Below are 21,830 nucleotides of genomic sequence, written 5' to 3'. Positions count from 1 at the left end.
CTGTGTTTTTCCCCCAGTAACAATTTTTTTTTTAACCTTTTACCCAACCCGGTGGAGGTCAACAAATGGTGTGGTCATTGTAAACCCGGGCTGCAACCGATCCATATGAACTTTGTAATTTTTTTCTTTATGGGCACATCAGAACTGGTGGAACCAGTACCTCTCCAGATAGGATTTTACTCCTTACATGTGGCAGGAAGTTACATGGTTACCAGCAGCAGAAGAGAACCTCTGACCTGACCACATAAGTGCACAACACAATCTAGGCATGGACAACACTGGACATAATCATTGAGTGTTTCCATAAAGTTACAGGAGCAACTTTTTAAAAATCTATTTTCTTGGATATGATAATAAAAGGTCATCTTAACTCAGTTTAACCATATTTCAATTCCTTTGTAGATGAGTTGATTTCATTGGGAAACATTGCTAGTGATTGACTTGTTTCAGTCGCTTCCGATGACAAAAGAGAAAGAAAATGAGAACACTTGACTTGAAAAAAAAGGAAACACTGGTGTTCATGTATGCGTACACACACACACACACACACACACACACACATGCACATGCACACATGCGCGCACAAACACATATTCAGACAGGCAGGTAAGATGTCTCGACAAAATGATTTGTTGAAACAGTGACTGAGAGGGATGATACAGCCATGGGTCTGATGTGGTGTGACCTTACTTGGTCCCTGAAGGCCAGCAACACTCATCTCAGAGTCAAGGTGACATCCATTGTAACTTTACATCTGTGCCTGATGTGGAGCATTGCCAGTTACTGGTGCAGGAATCATTGGTAAATAGGACTTTCATTTCACATTCAAGAATGCCTCTTGTTTGAAGGGCATTTATGTGTTAATATACCAGATGGTTTGTGACGTCACCATTACATTGGAAATTATATGCAGCTCTTTTTGCAGGATGTAAAGGTGGTCAAAATCAGGAGTCTTTATGAGTTTATCTCTGTCACAGAGCATTCCTATTCATCAGATGCAACATATGTAAAGCTCTTACCTGTACCCAGTGTGGCACTTTACCTCATTGCCATGTGGTTGTTGGTTGTGAAATTAATCTTGATCATAGTATGTTTTCTCTTCTGATAAATGATAGATCCTTTTATATGAATCCTCAAACCTCTCAGCCTCTTCCTTTGAAAAGTGGTGAGTTTTGTAGGCAAGATCTTCTTGTGCTGCACGTTTTGTGTCTCAGAGTGCCTGAATGGCAGTGTCACTTCACACATACACCTTCCCCCCACTCGTTGTCAGGGAGCATGATACTACTGTCTAGTGGATGTGCTGCCTGGTCATGTACCAGTCAAAATGAATGCCAACAAATCCGAAAATAGTTCCAGTGCCACAAAACTTGTCTTTAATTCAAATAGCTGAAGTGAATTATTATAGGATAGTGACATTGACCATAGCTGTCATTTGATTTGGAGCACAAGGCGAATGGTCTTCATTAGGTGGAAATGGAAGCCTTGAAAATGGTCTGAAGTGTCAGGATTGTCAGCTTTCCTTAGCCTGTTAGAAACTTATTGTTTCTTTCTACTGTGTTGCATGGTGACTCCACATTTGATTTATCAGCAATGGAACCAAAATGAAAATGAGACATTGTTTGAAAATGCACAAAGCAGGGATTGCAAAATATATTCTTGTGTACTGATAATCTTACAATTCACAGAAGATATCACTTGTTACCAGTAAATGGCTTGTATGTTGACACTGATACATGAGGAAATGTGCATTGACTGCATTACTTGAGATAGGTGTGCTTTGATTCAGATTCAGATTCATAATTAGCCAATGAAATATCAAAAATTTTATTTAGTTTTGTTTCTCATCTTCACAATAAACACACACAGTACAATGTTGGCTTGTCATGGCAGTAAATGATAGCACCAAAGCATGTAGAAGATGATAGTGTTTCAACATGGATAACAAAGAGAAGTCAATGCCAGTATATACATGGAGTGCACTTGATTACAAGTATAGTCAATATTACAGCTTTCAGGTTTGTGCAATAATGCAAGGGAAGAGGGAGAGGTGGATTGGAAAGAGGGGGAGATAGAACCAGTTTTGGAAGGAACACATAGCTGTTCACAGACATCAACATACAATGTAACAGTGTCTGTGAATTCATTAAGATTGGCTGCTGACTGTAATACAAGTGTCCCAGGAGTCTTTTATTGAATGTTCGCGCCACTGTTAGACCGTTATTTTTATTGGTGTGAATGTATGCTAGTAATTTCGGGATGCATTCCAAGTTCTCAACATGTGAGGTCGCTGAAAAACTACAAAACTGTGACCTCTTTTCAATATATCATATTATGATGTTAACAATATTGCCACCAATCATACATCAAATAATTGTGTTAACACTATTTCTGTTGTGTTTTCAATACTGTTGTTCTATTTCAGAAATTCCATATTTGATCCTTCCTCTTTCACATGACAGGGACTGGCTGGGACAAGATGACCATTTGTTTTCATGTGTGTTGCAGGGCACAGTGTTTTACTTTTTGCAGTATATACTTTTGTATCAACATTGTTGGAATTCTCAAACTTATGATAACATATACACTGTGTTTTACTTTTTTTTTTAAGCAGTTGATAACAAATTCTCAGACTGATGATAAACATGTACACTGTGTTTTAGCAGTTGATAAATGTCATCTGTATGTTACTCACCCAGCAGTTGTGTAACTATGTTTTGCACGATTGATAATATTAAGTTGTGATCTTGGATATATTTTCAAGATCACATACCTGTGCTAGGTCTGGATGTGTTACACTTGTAGCAGCATGTACATGTAATTAGTTCTTGCAAACAGTTTTTTAGGTCACTGAATAGATAATCTGAGCAACATCTGCACATATAATAGTCTGTCTGATATCACTGACACTGAAGAGACATTAAACAAAACAGCTGGATTGAACATACGTGTCACCACATGTAATGTGTTCATTAGTGTTGTGTACAAATATGTTGTGAGCGTGTGTTTATTTCTAACATTGTTATGATCTGGGTATTTTAGACGTGATTTTAATTCAAGTATCTTCTTCATCTGTTTTGTCATCATTATTAAGATCTTATTTTCTATCATTACCATTATTATACTATAATTATGTTGTGCAGGAGGATCATAATTGACGCAATCCAGCACCATGCAGGATTACATCGAACGACAGCTGACAGAACTGCATTACACAGCAGTCAACAACAACTTCCCCAATAAATTCATCGCCTTTGTTTTGACAGTCTTTTTCGTCGTTTTGCTACCATATCTCCATATAGGTTTGTGCATTCTTAGACATTTCGGAATTGCAAATATTGTTTGTATTTAAATATTGATTTGTTTGGGGGGGGGGGGGGGGGGTTGTTTTTTTGTTTTTGTTTTTCTTTTCCTAATTGTTATTTTTCTTTGGTATGTAAATATAACATTTTACTTTCTCTTTTTCCCATTATAGATTGGAGCAGATTCTTGTTGGACTATAGGCACTGCTATAGAGCAAGGTTTTCTGTTGTCATGTCATTAATGTGAAAGTACACCTTGGAGGTGCCAGGGGCTCTTTCATTTATAAATAGTTTCCCCATATTCTGGAAATTCTGTGACAGAAATTGCCTGTTTTCTAGCAATCTCATCGTTTCTGCCTTTTTCCTTTTCTTTCTGTCAATTATTCCTTTCATTATTTTCTGCCTTGCTGATCCATTTACCTGTTGTTGTTGTTTTGTTTGTTTTTGTTTGTTTTTTGGGGGGGGGGTGCTAGAAAGTCTTGAGTATTTTTTAATTTTCTGGATTTGATGAGTGGACATTTTTATTAAGTTGTTTTTTGTTTGTTTGTTTTTGCCCAGGACATATGACTATGGGTTGTTTCCTGGCTTTTTGTGGGGTGCCCATTTTACATATGTTTTATATGTCATGTATATTATCTGTACTCGTTTTCTTCAGGTGCTTTTTTATTATCCGCTGGTAAAAAAAAAATGATGGAAAGGTGAAAGATAAGAGGCATTCTTATTCCTGTGAATGAATGTGACTTTACCTGTGATTGCTTTTTCTTTTCCAGGTTTCTTTCTTTTCATATTCTACAGTATCAGTATTGGCATTGTTTTCGGCCCTGATATTATCCTATGCAGTCAGCAGGGCTACAAGTGACAATGATAATGATGATGATAAAGATGTGAGAATTTAGGTTTCGTTCAACACTCTATGAATCATTGTCAAAATAACTGAATAATAATTATAACAATAGCAATGCAAGTTTAGGTTTGGGTCAGCACACTATGGGTCATTATCAAAATGATTGAATGATAAACATGTTGCAGACTTTAGGTTTGGGTCAGCACACTATGGGTCATTATCAAAATGATTGAATGATAAACATGTTGCAGACTTTAGGTTTGGGTCAGCACACTATGGGTCATTATCAAAATGATTGAATGATAAACGTGTTGCAGACTTTAGGTTTGGGTCAGCACACTATGGGTCATTTACTCATTATTAAAATGATTGAATGATAAACATGTTGCAGACTTTAGGTTTGGGTCAGCACACTATGGGTCATTTACTCATTATCAAAATGATTGAATGATAAACGTGTTGCAGACTTTAGGTTTGGGTCAGCACACTATGGGTCATTTACTCATTATCAAAATGATTGAATGATAAACGTGTTGCAGACTTTAGGTTTGGGTCAGCACACTATGGGTCATTATCAAAATGATTGAATGATAAACGTGTTGCAGACTTTAGGTTTGGGTCAGCACACTATGGGTCATTTACTCATTATCAAAATGATTGAATGATAAACGTGTTGCAGACTTTAGGTTTGGGTCAGCACACTATGGGTCATTATCAAAATGATTGAATGATAAACATGTTGCAGACTTTAGGTTTGGGTCAGCACACTATGGGTCATTATCAAAATGATTGAATGATAAACATGTTGCAGACTTTAGGTTTGGGTCAGCACACTATGGGTCATTTACTCATTATCAAAATGATTGAATGATAAACATGTTGCAGACTTTAGGTTTGGGTCAGCACACTATGGGTCATTATCAAAATGATTGAATGATAAACATGTTGCAGACTTTAGGTTTGGTTCAGCACTTTATATATCATTATCAATATGATTTAATGATGATAATGTTGCAGATTTTAGGTTTGATTCAGCGCCTCATAGTCATTATCAAATTAATTGGGACAGGAACGCCCCATTAACCTTCTCCTTCATCTCCCATCAGCCTGCCTCCCACCAAATTTGTCATTTCATTTATTCTTTGTCCATTACTCTCTTTCTCTGGTACATGAAATGGTTTATGTGTGTGTGAGAGTGGTGCGTTTGACTATCATACAGAATGTGTGCCTGTGTTTGTTGTGCGAAGACTGAAGACTAAGCACAGAAAACACAATATAAGTCATTACAAAACTTTATTATTAAATGCTGAAGCACTCAGAATGATAATTTTTCACATTGTTACAATTGATATAACAAAGAAGGTAGAAGCAAAGCAGTGCAGATGAAGGACGTCAGTCTTCGTCTGCAGTGTCACTGTCTAAACTTTCCTAAAGCTTCCTCTGCTTTGTGGAGATCAAGATCTTCACAGTTGTAACATGTCTCAGGTATCCTAAAGTCCTATGTCTATAATGTGCTGTCCTGCCTGTGCCTTTTCAATCCCCTTTATATTTATTGTCAAGTAGAAATACATATTAAAATCCTGTTTGTGTTATCCATGTCAGTGGATGTTGTGTTATGGAAACCCTGAATACATTCTGAAATATGAAGTATGGGTGCCTAAATGAATGAATGAAACAATCACACATCTGAAAATGCACTTATAAATATCTTAAATGGATCTCAGTTTTGATTGAAAGAGCCACAACAACGAAGAGATTTTTCAGACTCTCCAGACAAGATTTGTTTTCAGAATGGAGAAATTTGCAACTGTTAGATATTTCTCAAAATTTGGCAGCTTCTTTAGTGGTATGGTCTACAATGCAAACAATGATGTTTCAAATCAGGACGTCTGTTGTATCAGAGCTGGAGAAGTTAGGGTTAAGCTGAAACTTGAACTGACCTTGTATTCCGTCACATTTCACAAGCAATGTTCATTTCATCAATGCCAAACAGGAGAGGAACAGCTCTAACAGTTAGTTTTCTGAGTTTGAAACAAGTCATATTTGTTTTGCATGAAAATGAGAGAAACCTACAAAAAGATTTGTGGCCTGACCAACTTTCAACACATGAAATGGCCAGCTTGCTGCCACACTGAGGGGTCATTTCAAATTTGTATGTGTCAATGACCAATGCAAAACCTATGCCCTGAAGATGAAATCATTCAAGGACCAATATTTCATCCGGTGTATGCAACCAGCATGAGATGGACAAAACAGTAAAAGTTGAAAAGAATAATCCCTCTCAGTTTGCATGTAGATCAAGCAGCTCAATTGAAGATGCTATTTGCATTGATCTGTACCATATTCTTGGATCAACTGGGCTGGTGCAGAAAGAACAGGCAACAAAGTCAAATGGAGAAGATTTGTTGATGAGCCAATGCTCCTCTGGAGGTGAAAAGCATATGTAAGGAAATAATATACTGAGAAATCTTGAAAACCATAACAGCTACACCTGGATCCTTTTTATTAATTACATATAACACAAGAATACCATCAGAGTATTTTAACCTAAATGAAAGTTTGCTGCCTAAATCAACTTGTGCATAGATCTTAACTGGTCTTACCTGCAGACCAAAAACTGTTAAAAGTTAGTGTCACCTCTTCCTGCCACAGAAATTGGGATAGTTTATTCATATAGTGATGATGAAGGTGGAGCATGATGATGACAGTGCACCTGTGGAGGCCCATTTTAGGTTTTTGACTACGTGACAAGGCTGTACTCTATGCTTCCTTTCATAATGATAACCCAGAGTTGACAGGCGCAAGAGATACAAACACTTCCAGTATTGGTCAGGAAATTTGACCAATGCATCTGTGAGGTGGATGACACATAACTGAGTGGACCCAGTCTTTCCATTTAAAGCCCAAAGCTCACTCAACTCTGGGTAGGAGCCAACCATATATTCCCACCACTGGGAATCAAACACGCATCCTCCCAGGGAAAGGTCCACAATGCTAGCCACTTCACCACAGTGGTTATGACTGCAGTTCAGAAAGAATGTAATACAAAGGATAAATTTGCAAATGACACTGCTCTATAGTTGATTATGACTGGTGATGAGTGTGAAGTACTGGAACTAGTCAACTAGTGCAATCAAATCAAATTCAGTAATGATTTAGATTTCAGGCTGACTTAGTCTGACTCTATACTTCTTGTCATTAAGACAAGCATGTGAACGTTATTAATAATTTTAAATGATAGTGAAAATATGGGAAAAATTAAGAAAGGTTAACAGCACCAGTTCTTTCTTTTGGCACCTGAAAGTTTGGAGTCAAAAGAGAAATTCTGGTTGACTTTATAGAAATTTCAGTCATGTTTAATTGCGCTTTCGTCAAATTGAATAATGGTAATTGTGACGTAATATGAAGTTAATAACCTGCATGTTCCAAAATTTTATTCTGTGTGCACATGGGGAGATTAGAGGTCTATTTTTTAGACATGTATTTTGTGATTTTTTTAATGTTTAATTTGTATGCAGACATAATTATGTATAAATAAAAAGCTTTTATTATTATTTTATTTTCATCCAGGGCTGTTCTATATGAAGATCTGGGTACCAGATAAGCCCCAGATTGACCGTTACGGGTGTACATGCTCCTGCTTTGATACTGTCTTCAGAGGTAATTCACAGCTTGGGAGATGGGTAAAATATGAGCACACATGTTTACATTCATGCACAAATGCACTTGTGTGTATTCCTATGCTCTCTCCTTCCTATTTCTGTAAGTCTGTGTCTTCCCCAGTCTCTCTGCCTCATACACTTTTTCTCTCTTTCTCTTTTCCTCCAGCTGTGAGCCAAACCCTGTCACTCTAGTCAGATCCTCTGTGTCTGTACTTGTTTTATCATGTTTGTCTGCCAGTCTTTCTCTTTCTTTTCCTCTGTTATTCAAATGACTGTGTGGCCATTTCATCATCATGCAAACACTGCTGTTCACTGCAGTCATCTGGCAGCTGAAGATCGTTCTGTTCCTGGAGGTCCCACTATCAAATTCTTTTGCCTTAGTGTAATGACTCATGGTTGTACAGGTTTTGTGAAGGACATTAAGACATGAGAGACACTGTGGCAGAATCAGTAAGGCATCAGTGATCAGGTTTCGATCCCCCGTTTTGGCATGGCATTGTGTCCTTGGGAAAGGCACTCTGCTCCGAATTTCCTCTCTCCACCCAGGTCTGAATGGGTACCCGACTTGGTTAGGGAAGGTTAAATCAGCGGAACGAGAAGACTGGATTCCGCCTTCCTATGCTGAGCCCTAGACACAATGAATATGAATTCATTACCCCAATGGCTGTTTAAGGCTAAGGGATCTTTAACCTTTTATTAAGAATATTGAAGAAAGACAAGGACAGAGAATATTTGACTCAGATTTCAGACAGAATATGGGGAGATAATCATTGGAAGCATGACCGATTATTTACATTGAAAGAGCTTTATATGATCAAGGGCTTTGTAAGTATACATGGCACGCACGTGTACTCTGCTGGGGTGAATCAATCTAGCAGTAGCAGTGTTTGGTTTTGAGGGGAAGATGTCTTCTTTTATCAGGTTTCCCGTGTCCAAGGCAGTCTGTGTTATGATATTTGTATCACCCAAAGGTTGTCACTGACACTGACAACTTGACATGAAACAGATTCTTGAGATACTGATTATCCCTATCGTTTGATACATTCAAATGAGAAGTAAAATAGGATACCGTCTGTGACAAAATCACTCACAAATATCAGATACACCTACAAGGCTCAGCTACCATCTCAGAGAAAAAAGGAGAAAAATGATAGGAGGTATGTACTGTGCAGGTGGATATGAAAAGCCGGGTCTGGTGACTTACAAACATGTGTACTTCAATGCAACCAGTACCACTCTCAGGATCTGGCTGTTCACAGCGCTCTTCATGCTACTGTTCTATGAGAGTGTGCGCCACCTGGTGGGCCTGCTGCGCAGTGGTGTCCCCTTACGCCGCTCCATGCTCTTTCTGTACGCCATCAACCTCTACCCCCACTACTACTCTTGGTGGTGAGTGAATGGACTTGCTTTTATTCAGTGTTTCTTTGTGCACTGCTGGTACTTTGTAGATTTAGAGGGTGTGAGGGGAGACTTGATTGTTTGCTGACTGCCAAACACAGCAACAGAACTTGTTGACTCTTTTGTTCCTATTTTTCTATGAACCATTACTCCGCCATGTTACCAGATTCCTACGATACATATATTCCCTTCAGTCCTGGATTTAGAGAAGAGAAAGAAAGTATGAAGCAGGGTACATATTTTGGAGACTTGCGACAACACGGCTTATTAGAGTACACTTAGATTGTCATATACTGTTGTGTGATATAATTGATGTGAGAAATTGTCTGTGACCCTGTTGACACTATAGGGTGACACTCAGGTGAAAACTAGGTGAATTGAGGTCAAACACAATGCATACAAGTATGTACCACATGCAGAACAGTGTTTTGCTTGCAGAGTATGCACATCATGCAGGTACTCACTTAGTAGTGCCTCATTTGTATCTCAGTGCCACACTGCTAGTGATATCCATGAAAAACTGTCACAATTGTCACTGCTATTGCCCATATCACATGAATGATTTGAAATTTGTTTCAAAGAGAATATATGCTTTTCACTAGTGACACAAGCAGTCACTGAGCCAGAATCACATCATTATTTACACAATTCTTGAGTAAAAACTATTTAGAAACGAAACTTTTTCTGAATACACAATGTCTGTGTCACACTCATCACATAATATGTCACACAAAGATGACAAGTGTGATATACCTTGAAGCAGTCACAATAGTTACTGCACAAATACACACCAAAATTTTCACAGTTACACTTTTTGAATTTTTCATCGCTCACTATCTGTGCTTCTGTAGCAACAGCTAATTGCACTCTCTCCTCGTCATTCAGTTGTAACAGATCGAAATCATCATCTGATAAAGAATTGTAAAACTCAGCATCAGAAAACTGGTCAGAATCTGTATTTTGTACACATTCCATTTTCTGTGTACATGTGTCTACACAGCACATCGGCAAGATTGTAGCATCTGCCACTTGGGAGAGGGAGGGGGGTGTCTAGCATCCATTCTGCTCATGAACACTGCCGCATTAGATATCCAGTCAAGGATAGATGATGCTTGCTGATGATACAGCTCACAGGAAGTTTAAAGTGCTTACCACGAGAACCAATTTTCCGTGCCGTAGGAAGGAAAGGGAGAATTCTGTGCTGCACTGTTTTCCGGCCTCCAGGAATGAATGGTAAGATTCCGGTAAACCGGAAAAACCATACTGTGGGAATGAAAAAGTTAATCTCCTAGCTATCAAACACAGCAAAAGAACTTGTTAATCTCCTGGTATAAACACAGCAACAGAACTTGTTAATCTCCTGCCTGCCAAACACTGCTAGCAACAGAACTTGTTAATCTCCTGTTGCCAAACACAGCAACAGAACTTGTTAATCTCCTGTTGCCAAACACAGCAACAGAACTTGTTAGTCTACCGGTGCCAAACACAGCAACAGAACTTGTTAATCTACTGGTGCCAAACACAGCAACAGAACTTGTTAATTTCCTGTTGCCAAACACAGCAACAGAACTTGTTAATCTCCTGTTGCCAAACACAGCAACAGAACTTGTTAATCTCCTGGTGCCTAACACAGCAACAGAACTTGTTAATCTCCTGGCTGCCAAACACAGCAACAGACTTTGTTAATCTACTGGTGTCAAACACAGCAACAGAACTTGTTAATCTACTGGCTGCCAAACACAGCAACAGAACTTGTTAATCTCCTGGCTGCCAAACACAGCAACAGAACTCGTTAATCTCCTGGTGCCAAACACAGCAACAGAACTTGTTAATCTCCTGGTGCCAAATACAGCAACAGAACTTGTTAATCTACTGGTGCCAAACACAGCAGCAGAACTTGTTAATCTCCTGGCTGCCAAACACAGCAACAGAACTTGTTAATCTACTGGTGCCAAATACAGCAACAGAACTTGTTAATCTCCTGGCTGCCAAACACAGCAACAGAACTTGTTAATCTCCTGGTGCCAAACACAGCAACAGAACTTGTTAATCTCCTGGTGCCAAACACAGCAACAGAACTTGTTAATCTCCTGGCTGCCAAACACAGCAACAGAACTTGTTAATCTCCAGGCTGCCAAACACAGCAACAGAACTTGTTAATCTCCTGGCTGCCAAACACAGCAACAGAACTTGTTAATCTCCTGGCTGCCAAACGCAGCAACAGAACTTATCTCCAGATGCCAAACACAGCAACAGAACTTTCTAAGAAAATTCTCCAGCAGAATCTGCTCCAGTCATTCCAGCAACTTTTACAAAAATAATGAAGTGCTCTTCTGTGGCACTGTTCCTTCACAGAGAGGATCTTGGCGTTTCACAAAATTAATTACATATAACAAGAAAGAAACAACAATAATGAAGGAAATTCAAATAACAACCGATCATTCATGGCACTCTCCAAATTGCATGTTACAAAAGAGAAGCAACAATCATTAAGGAAAAAAAAACAACCATGAAAAAACAATCACCCCCATCCTCGCATAACGAACAGCAAACGCATACACACACACACGCGCGCACACACACACACACACACACAGAGCACCCCACATCCCATCCACCCACACACAACACTGGAAAAAGTAGCTGTTTTTTGTTTTTTTTTAAGGTTCATTGCTTTCAGCTGTATGATAATGCTACTTTGAATTTTATTTCTTGGCATGTTGTATAATGTTGATAATGAATTTCATCATGGTCAGATATATTCTTGATTATCAGATAGGAATGAAACATTGATTCACTTAAACTTGATTTTGTGTACAATTCCTACAATGAAGAGCTACACATTAAATTTCTTGATCATCAAATAGGAATGAAAGAATAATTTAACTTAATTTTGTGTGCACAGACCCTTTTTTTCAGTTACTACAGTGAAAAGCCACACATTACATTTCTTGATTATCAAATAGGAATGAAAGAATGAATTATTTAAACTTGATTTTGTGTGTACAGATCTTTTTTCAGTTACTACAATGAAGAGCTACAGATTAATTTCTTGACCATCAAATGGGTATGAAAGATTAATTTAAACTTGATTTTGTGTGATCAGGTTCTTTTTTCAATTACTACAATTAAGAGCTACACGGTCATTTTCTTGATCACCAAATAGGAATGAAAGAATGATTTAAACTTGATTTTGTGTGCACAGGTCTTTTTTCAATTACTACAATGAGGAGCTGTACACTTTCTTTGCCCATCACCTGATGTTCACCGTCACTGAGATCCTTGTCACAGCCATCATCCTTAATCTGTGCAACAGGAACAATGACTTCACTTCATGGAAGATCGCCACCATCATCACCATCAACCTTGTTCACATCATCGTCAGTGGCATGGACCAGTTCATTGCCCATGTTATTCATGGTGAAGGTCATTCATTTCAAAATGCTCGCAATGTGGGTTTGATGGTGCCAGACTTACTGCATGTTTTGATTCCACTGAGAGAGTTTTGTTCACAGGTACGGCAACAGAAACTGAGACTTAGTGAGCTGTTTTATAAGGAAGAGATTATTCTAATGTTCGTTTTTGTCTCACTTGGTACTATTTTGGGTCGGCTGATATAATGTTTAAATCGTCAGCACACACACACATTGATTTGATTTTTGCATGTGTTGTGTGGGATTTTTCTGGCAGAATTGAAGGATATCTGGGTGGTTTACCGTTGTTTCTTTGCCTTTTGGGGGGGTCGGGGGGGGGGGGGGGGGTTGTTTACTGTTGCATATCTGATCAGTGATCTCCTGTTTCTGATTCTGACCTCTAAATTACATAACTGAATTAAAAAGAAAGTGGCTTGAAAGTGAACTCCTGTTGCATATTTGATATAAGTGATTTGGTTGTTGAGTGATGGGGTGAGTGGGGGGGGGGGGTCTGCATGGACACAGTGATAGGAGAGTTGTCTGCATGGACACAGTGATAGGAGAGTTGTCTGCATGGACACAGTGATAGGAGAGTTGTCTGCATGGGCACAGTGATAGGAGGGTTGGGTTGTCTGCATGGACACAGTGATAGGAGAGTTGTCTGCATGGACACAGTGATAGGAGGGTTGGGTTGTCTGCATGGGCACAGTGATAGGAGGGTTGTCTGCATGGGCACAGTGATAGGAGAGTTGTCTGCATGGACACAGTGATAGGAGGGTTGTCTGCATGGACACAGTGATAGGAGGGTTGGGTTGTCTACATGGGCACAGTGATAGGAGGGTTGTCTGCATGGGCACAGTGATAGGAGAGTTGTCTGCATGGACACAGTGATAGGAGAGTTGTCTGCATGGGCACAGTGATAGGAGGGTTGGGTTGTCTACATGGGCACAGTGATAGGAGGGTTGTCTGCATGGGCACAGTGATAGGAGAGTTGTCTGCATGGACACAGTGATAGGAGGGTTGGGTTGTCTACATGGGCACAGTGATAGGAGGGTTGTCTGCATGGGCACAGTGATAGGAGAGTTGTCTGCATGGACGCAGTGATAGGAGGGTTGTCTGCATGGGCACAGTGATAGGAGGGTTGGGTTGTCTGCATGGACACAGTGATAGGAGAGTTGTCTGCATGGGTACAGTGATAGGAGGGTTGTCTGCATGGGCACAGTGATAGGAGGGTTGGGTTGTCTGCATGGACACAGTGATAGGAGAGTTGTCTGCATGGACACAGTGATAGGAGAGTTGTCTGCATGGGCACAGTGATAGGAGGGTTGTCTGCATGGGCACAGTGACACAGTGATAGGAGAGTTGTCTGCATGGGCACAGTGATAGGAGGGTTGTCTGCATGGGCACAGTGATAGGAGGGTTGGGTTGTCTGCATGGGCACAGTGATAGGAGGGTTGTCTGCATGGACACAGTGATAGGAGGGTTGTCTGCATGGGCACAAGCTGTGGAAGTACCATGGGTGTGTGTCAGACACCATTTGCATCCACTTCTAGCTTTGACCTGTGTCAGTCCTTAAGTCTCTTTGTTCGGTTTTTCTTGTGTTTTTTTCAAGACAAAGTAGCAGCATTATTTTCTTAGTTTGATACACAGTGGTAGTTGGTTTTGTTTTTCTTCTTTTTTTTCCTATGAAGAACTGATTTGATTGTGTTGTTTGATAACCCAGCTGGTCATAGAGGCTGTATCAGGGCTACAAGACATGTTAAGAAATGTGCAGTCAAAAAGCAAGACCAAGGTCAGTCCATATGATTGATCTGGTCAGCACAGTGGACTTCTTAAGGATATTTAGAGGTTGGTCAGCACCGGAAATAATTGTAACTGTTACTTTTGTTATAAAACCCAGTGATGTTAGCTCCTCCATTTGTTTCCTCAGTTTCTCTGTTGGCATAAGTTTTTAGAAATGTACTTGGATTTCAGTGCCAGCTTCTGACAAACATGCTGCCACATCTTTGTCCTTCAAAACTTGTTGTTTTGCTTTGCCAGATCAGTGCTGTTGCAACCCACTTTGTCGCCGTGTTCAAGATTGTGGTTTGCCATCGCAGTTCAGGATGACAGCAAGCTACTTACAAGAAGCATCTGACAGCAGAAGAACTGACACATGAGTCTTGTTAGGCTACATTCACCTTAAGTCCAGCCAATTACTGACAGCCAGTTGCCATCACAGCAACACACTTCAGTCAGACACAGCTACTTGCTGTCAGCTAGGAACAGGATGGTGCTCTCCAGATGGAAGAAACAAATGCTGTTGTGGTCAATTTTACAATATTTAAACAGAATCCTTGTCAATAATGTGTTGACCTCCTTAACCCTTTAGCTACCATGGAAATGGATTTTAGTAAAATCTATTTGCCAGGGTTTTTTCCCAAAAAATGGGTATATTTTTTCCAAAAATTCTGTGCGCTTTGTTATTGGAGAGAGACCCATAAAGATATACATTTTCTAATAGGTAAAATATAGAATACAAAACACAGGATGTTTTCCAATTTTGTATTTTTCCAAATGCAGATATTTTGAAATTAGTGTTTTGTTTTTTGTCAGATTTTCAACTTCTTCACTATAAACATTAGTCTGGTCATTTTCACAGTAATATCATATTTTCTAGACAAATGGATAATAACTGTACACTCAAATCATGCTAGAACAACCACAATAAAAACAGACATATACATGATTCATTGTGGCTACTCTGAGTGATTACAACACAGATGTGATTGTCCTGTCTTTTCATTCAAATCAGTTTTCTTGAAAAAAAAAAAAAAAAAAAATCATCATGCCCATCAATGAACCCAGACTCAAGAACTGTTTCATTTCAAGCACATTTGTATCTGCAAGAACTGTTTCATTTCAAACACATTTGTATCTGCAAGAACTGTTTCATTTCAAACACATTTGTATCTGTCCCTCCTGATAGTCTGGAGTACCTTTTTTTCTGCCTGCCTGGGTTTGCCTGTACCTGTTGGAGTTTCTGTTGTATTTTCAAATTGGTTTCCTCAGCATATTCCTGATTATCATCTAAAATTTTTTTTTTTTTACAAATTGAAAGAGATAGAAAAATACAGTGCAGTCTGTGTTGTATGGGTCTTTTTTCAGTCCACTGTCACCAGTTAAGTCAGCAATAACAGGCTGAATGTTGTTTATTGGCCCCACACTGATCCCCTCAAGCACAGAAAGGCCACACCCCCTTGGCCTCCACCCCCTCCTCTTCCCCCTCTCTAACCCTCTACACTTTCTCCGGTTCCCTTCAGTCCCCTCACCCTGTGTTGGCTCAGTGCCAAGAAAGTCGCTCTCACTGTGTACTGCTGCTATTTCGTTCACATCACTGTCAGTCATGTGGTCGTCTGCTCTGTACAGCCGGCATCACTCACTGTTCGTCTTGCCAGTATCTTAATTGCTCCCTTTATTTTCTTTCAAATCATCCAATAAAAGTTCATCAGTGTCTGAGTTGATGTTTCAATTCTTTCTGAACATCAGGTAAAGAAAGCAATTTTGGTTATTTTTGGTGCACCATATACACACTGCTTGAGGCTGCGTGTCACCATTTTGCTGAGCATGTGATGAACGAGTCAAAACACAGCCAGTAACCCAACCAAATCACTCAAATAAAGGACTACCTCATGACATAGATAGGGTTTCTAGCTATCAATACAATCTAGAAAGATTCCCCAAGCTAAAGCTACCAGTGTTTTGTAAACAACTCTATACAAGCCAGAGAAAAGTCTGAATATTTCAATGACAAATTATCTTGTCATTGTGGCAGCAAAGCATACATGGTTGTGCTGGCAAGTTATCTTGTGTAGGCAGCCTAGGGGTTAATCAGAATCACATGTAGAACACCATCATTAAATACAGAAGAATGCAACCTGATACTTTTAAAAATCTGCTTGATAATGTACAGAAGATTTGATAAGGCAGTAAATGAAATTTTATCTTTGTCACGAATAACCACACAGCAGTGCAAAGTTTTCTTCATCTATCATGAATCATTGGGATTCAAGCTGCTGGTATCATTGAAGAGTTCCATTCCTTGGATCAGTCATTCATCTTTTTATGTGCATGTGGCAAAGCAAATTGCTGGCTCGTGACCAGTGTGAACAGTTATCACTGGCATACATGCTGGAAAAAATTATGTTCGCAGGATTTCCAACCAGCAGCTGTCAGCTGCTGTCAGCAACTGGCTGGACTAAGTGTGACCACAGCCTCATACGTACAGCTGCAGAGGACATTTTTTCTAATTCATGAGCTTCCTTGTCCCTGTGAATTGCTGTGGCTGCCATGCCCTTCAGTTAGCAAACATGGAATACAGCAAGACCTATACCATGGGGACTGCAATAGCCAGACATGGGGAGAGTTGGAAAAAAAGCACCATCAACATTGGAAGTCATGAATTTGGTGGTGGTGGTGGTGGTGGTTGCTTTTATATTCCACAAGAAGCCATGGCTATTGCAAAATTCTGTTCAGTGTTTTAATTCTGTTTCAGACAGTGAACCACTTGTTTTCACTGCCATTTTCCTGGAATGGTTGCAGGGCATTGTTTATCTTTTCATAGTACACAGATGTGTTGAACAGTCTCTCCAGCAATTAAAAATTTCAGGACAGGATCAATAAAATGTTTTGAGATCACTTTGGGGGAGGTGACCTGAGCAAGACAGGTGGAAAGGCTTACATGTCAGTGCCTTGAAAGGCTAAACAGACCTGAAAGAGATCAAGGACAACTAACAGTGTTGACATGTTTCAGTCACATAGCTTTCTTCACTTAGGCAGTTACACTGTGAGTTTTCACACTGAACTGTACCCGCTAGTAAAGAAGGTGAATAGTATAGACCTTGTTCGTTAGGAAACTGGAAGTCAGTGAAAAGTTCAGCCCCTTCACCTTGGGACGTCCGGATAAGGCAACATGGCGACTCTGTCCACTGAAACTGAAAGTGCGCTTGAATCCATTAAAGTTAAAGAACCGAAAGAGTATTTAAAAAAAGAACGGACAACTGATAAGTAGTGCGAAAGTTGAACGTGTTAGTCGTGCAAAGATTTTCATTTGTTGCGGAACCAGAAACAAGAAGATGAAGTCAAGTCAGTTTCTGCTGTCACAGAGACATTTCTGTTGTCACAGTGATATAAACCTCCCGCAGATTTTTAACAACTGAACTAAAAAAAAGTATCGCTCCTGTGTGTGACCCATTCATTCAGAATCTATATACATTCTAGCATTTCATATTGTTGCTACATAGTATGAGTGAGTGTGTGTGTGTGTTTGCGCGCACATCTTCTAAAAACAATTTCAGATGTGAGAAAATGGCCATTGCTGTTCCAATGAATTTGATCTTTTTCTGGCTTTTCTATCACATGACTTTTTTTTCTTTGTTTTTTTTTTTTGTTTGTTTGTTTGTTTGTATTTTTACTTTTATTGGAGTAGCTTTAATACATATTGTGGGGAGGAGAGTGTTGGAGTTGAGCATGGAAATCTGTGGGGAAATGAGTGGTGCAGCTTAGCATGGAAACTGTGGGGAGAAGAGTGGTGGAGCTGTGCACGGAATTTGATTAAAGATAATAGTCATCAAAACTGATTCATGTGTGTTTCATCACAGTTGCATTGATAATTAACTGCAAGTAAAGCATGATTTCATCTCATGGTGTAGCATGCATGCATGTGTGCATACAGTACTCACTCATTCATCATTACAAGTGACATGCATTGATAAGTCTTCTCAAGACTCCCAGACATTCAGACACACCAATCTGGTACAATCATCTGGCCTGTTTACCCAAAATGGATATGTCTGTACTTTCACCAGGTTAGAATATGTATTTCTTTTATGGAAACCTGTAAGTTCATTGTATCTAAGAACTGGCCAAAGGATTAACACATACATACCAGTTTTCTCTTTGATGCCATTTTTTAGAAACTGGTAGTGCTGTAAATTCTTAGTGTAAATATTTGCATTTATTTACTTTTGCATGCCCCACCTCCCATCTTTTATTTCCTGTATTTTTTTAATCATACATATATATATCTCCCCCCTCTCTCACTGTCTGTCTCTCTCTGTCTTTCCATCTCTCTCCTCCTCTCTCACAGTCCCTTCTCCCTCCCTGACCCCCTCCCACTCTGTCTCTCTTTCTTTTTCCCCCTCCTATTATCTGCCCATCTATTTTTTCTCGACCTCTCTCTCGTCCTCTCTGACTACTTTACTCACCAGCCTCTCTTCCTATTCCCCAAGCAACACTTCACACTGTTCTTTTCATGCTGCATGCCCTGGATGCAGTTTTTACATGAGTTTTTTTCATGAGCTTTGTTAACCTTTTTGTTTTCTTTGTTGGTGTGTGTGTTGCATTTTGACATACCAGTAAACGCCCTTGATGAAGACCACATACATACATACATACATACATACATACATACATGCACACACACACATACATACATACATACATACATATATATATATATATCATGTGTTTATTGCTTGTTGTCAAATCTGTACAATCAAATTTGGACTGTTTACAAAATGCAGTGTAAACAGGTCTGAGCCAAACACAGACAGACTTGAAGAAAATCACTTTGATTAGATATATTCTTTTATTTTTTTTACCATTCATTCATACCTAAATGCTAAACAATGAACAATTGTCTAAACAATTTGAGTTATTTATGATGTGAGCACCATTTAGTTTTGGATGTTGTGCATGTGTGCGTGTGTGTGTTTGTTTGTGTGTGTGTGTGTGAGTGATAAACATCTGTATTGAAGTGCAGTGTCTACATTCACAAAATTTTGATTTTTTTCCATGATCAGAAAGAAAAAAACAAAACTCTGCTGTGAATCTTAACTGGTTTGAACCACACTGCACCCCTCCCCACCCCCCATCTTTCTCCCTCAAAGAGAAGAAGAAAAAAAGAAGAAAAATCACAGCTACAGTTTCTGAAGTCTTATTTAAATGCACCATATGATCAATATCATCAGCAAGCAGTGGGTATAAGCTTTGGCTGTTGAAATCAAATTATCTCTTGTATACAGGTGTTGTATATATTGCATATAAATCAACATTATATCAGATAAATATAAACAGTATATTAACAGTTGCAATATTTGTTCACATCAGTAGGAAAAAAAATATCAGGAGCATTCAAACTCCACAATTCCCAAGAAGAAAGCTTTAAAAAAAACTTCATACACAGATGATAATCTGACTGTCTTACACAATTTATCAATACCAGTGATCCTCTTGAATCAATCCGCTCTAAACTAACACACACACACACACACTACAAATTGACACCCACTACTGTAAGCCCCCTTCAGTCTAAATTTTATGACAAAACAGTCTTCAAGGCCCTAATAAGTCATCTTTCACTGTGTCATCAGTGTCAAATTGGTGAAAAGGGGGATGCAAAGCTGTCAGATCATGACATATTTTCACTTCCAAATTTGATAACTTTTGTAAAATTACTCAATTTACTGTCAGCAGCATTGGTTTCCACTGCTGATGAAGAAGTATCAGTGATGTCTTCTTGGACTTGCACATCTGACAGCTGTGACAAAAAAAGAAAAGAATATATAATTATAGCTTGAATGTTATGACATTTGTTTTAGTTACACATTTTCAGTCAAACTCCATACAACCCCCAAAATGTGTCAGATCTATTCACTGCATTATGCATGTGCAGAATCTCAAGCCAGAATTGTGCTTTTGGATTCAAACATTAGGCAGATAAGTGTATGAGAAATGAAGACAGCATAATTATCCCTCTTTGAGAAATCAGACCCAAAACATTCTTAGACTTGGCTGTTGAATTGAAACAAATATATTTTGAAACATAAAAAATGAATATTTGATTCAAGATGTCACATGCCGTGCTTGTTTTGAAGACCTTGTTCGTAAAAAGTGAAGGAATATCATCGCCACTGAGGGTGCAGTCCTTTTCAGTTCACGAAGTGATTCTGAGCTCACCACACTCTTTGCAATCGGTTCGTGGCTGGTATTCGTTGCGATGTCACCTTTTTTCCTTTGAAGTTCGAACAGCACACACAGTACTTCTTTCCTCCCATTTTCGCCCGACCCATTGTGAAGCATTTACACAAGTACAATCAACGAACTCGCAACTTTCGCTTTTTAGAGACTCCCCACAAATTCTCTTTCCAGCTTAATCAAGGGCATTTTACTCTAATTTTTTTTCTAACGAACAAGGTCTATACCTGCAGTACTTGTATGTCTTGCTGAACTCTTCCAGCCAGTGTTGTAAGTGGAGAAAAAATAATAACTGCATTTCATGCAAACATCTCCTCTCCAGGCTGTTGTGTTGTGAAGTGTTCAAGGTTTTGTGAATTTTGACCTATGTAAACCAGCCAGTCTCAGACATCTAGTTATTGGATTCTAGAGTCTGTTGGACATTGTTTCCAAACACTTGACAGCTTCTTTAGAAGCTGTTTCAGAAGCGTCCCTTTGTCAACTTAGCTTTGGATTGATTTTTTTTCTTTTCTTTTTTTTTTTTTACCTCTGAGAAGGTTTTACAGTCTTGTTTTTATCAGTTTATATGTATATATATATATATATATATATATATATATATGTGTGTGTGTGTGTGTGTGTGTGTGTGTAATATGTATGATCTTCTTATTGTGGTAGAAATCTCACAGATTGTCTTGATCAGTCTTTATTTATGGTGATATTTACAGTCTTATTTTTATCAGTGTCTATATATATATATATGTATATATATATTTGTGTGTAATACGTATGATCATCTTATTGTGGTAAAAATCTCACAGATTGTCTTGATCAGTCTTTATGGTGATAACACTGATCCACATTCTGAACTCCAGGTGTGGCCTTCGCCTTCTTTCTCAGCCCCCAACCTACTCACCCTCCATCCCCAATACTGCTATACATGTAATCTGTGCACTTAATCACATGTTTTATATGCACTTTTTTCAAATTTAACATTTTCTCTGTGCTTTTTTTTTGTTTGGTCGTTATTTTTTCTTCTTTTTTTTATCATTGTTGCAGTTGTCACTTTTGACAAAAATCCAGGTTTGCTTAGATATGGCAGCCAAGACCACAATTAAATATGTGTGTAGTGTAGTTGAAATAGATTTTATTGGGATCAATGACACTTTAATCCAGGTATTTTGGGAGCAACTACCCTGTTTCTCTCTTGATCTGTGGA

At 38.9% G+C, this 21,830-nt stretch overlaps 1 protein-coding gene across 3 annotated transcripts in view; it reads left to right on the top strand.

Moving 5' to 3' along the window:
- LOC143289065 (uncharacterized) overlaps positions 1-19,025 on the top strand; it is a 29,009-nt gene extending 9,984 nt beyond the window's left edge. The window contains exons 2-6 of one of the 3 annotated variants that reach the window (XM_076597887.1): positions 3,141-3,299; positions 7,714-7,803; positions 8,978-9,194; positions 12,409-12,623; positions 14,657-19,025. In XM_076597887.1, coding sequence (XP_076454002.1) covers positions 3,170-3,299; positions 7,714-7,803; positions 8,978-9,194; positions 12,409-12,623; positions 14,657-14,775 — 771 coding nt within the window. In that variant the 5' untranslated portion in view covers positions 3,141-3,169 and the 3' untranslated portion in view covers positions 14,776-19,025. Of the gene's footprint in view, positions 1-641; positions 802-3,140; positions 3,300-7,713; positions 7,804-8,977; positions 9,195-12,408; positions 12,950-14,656 lie in introns of those variants that run through there. The other 2 variants (XM_076597885.1, XM_076597884.1) reach the window with 2 other exon arrangements.
- Positions 19,026-21,830: the final 2,805 nt, after the last annotated feature.

The sequence above is a fragment of the Babylonia areolata genome, chromosome 13 (assembly GCF_041734735.1).
Source record: "Babylonia areolata isolate BAREFJ2019XMU chromosome 13, ASM4173473v1, whole genome shotgun sequence".
NCBI classification, from domain to species: domain Eukaryota; kingdom Metazoa; phylum Mollusca; class Gastropoda; order Neogastropoda; family Buccinidae; genus Babylonia; species Babylonia areolata.
The sequence above is the reverse complement of the archived record's forward strand: the minus strand, read 5'-3'. Positions and strand labels throughout refer to the sequence as shown.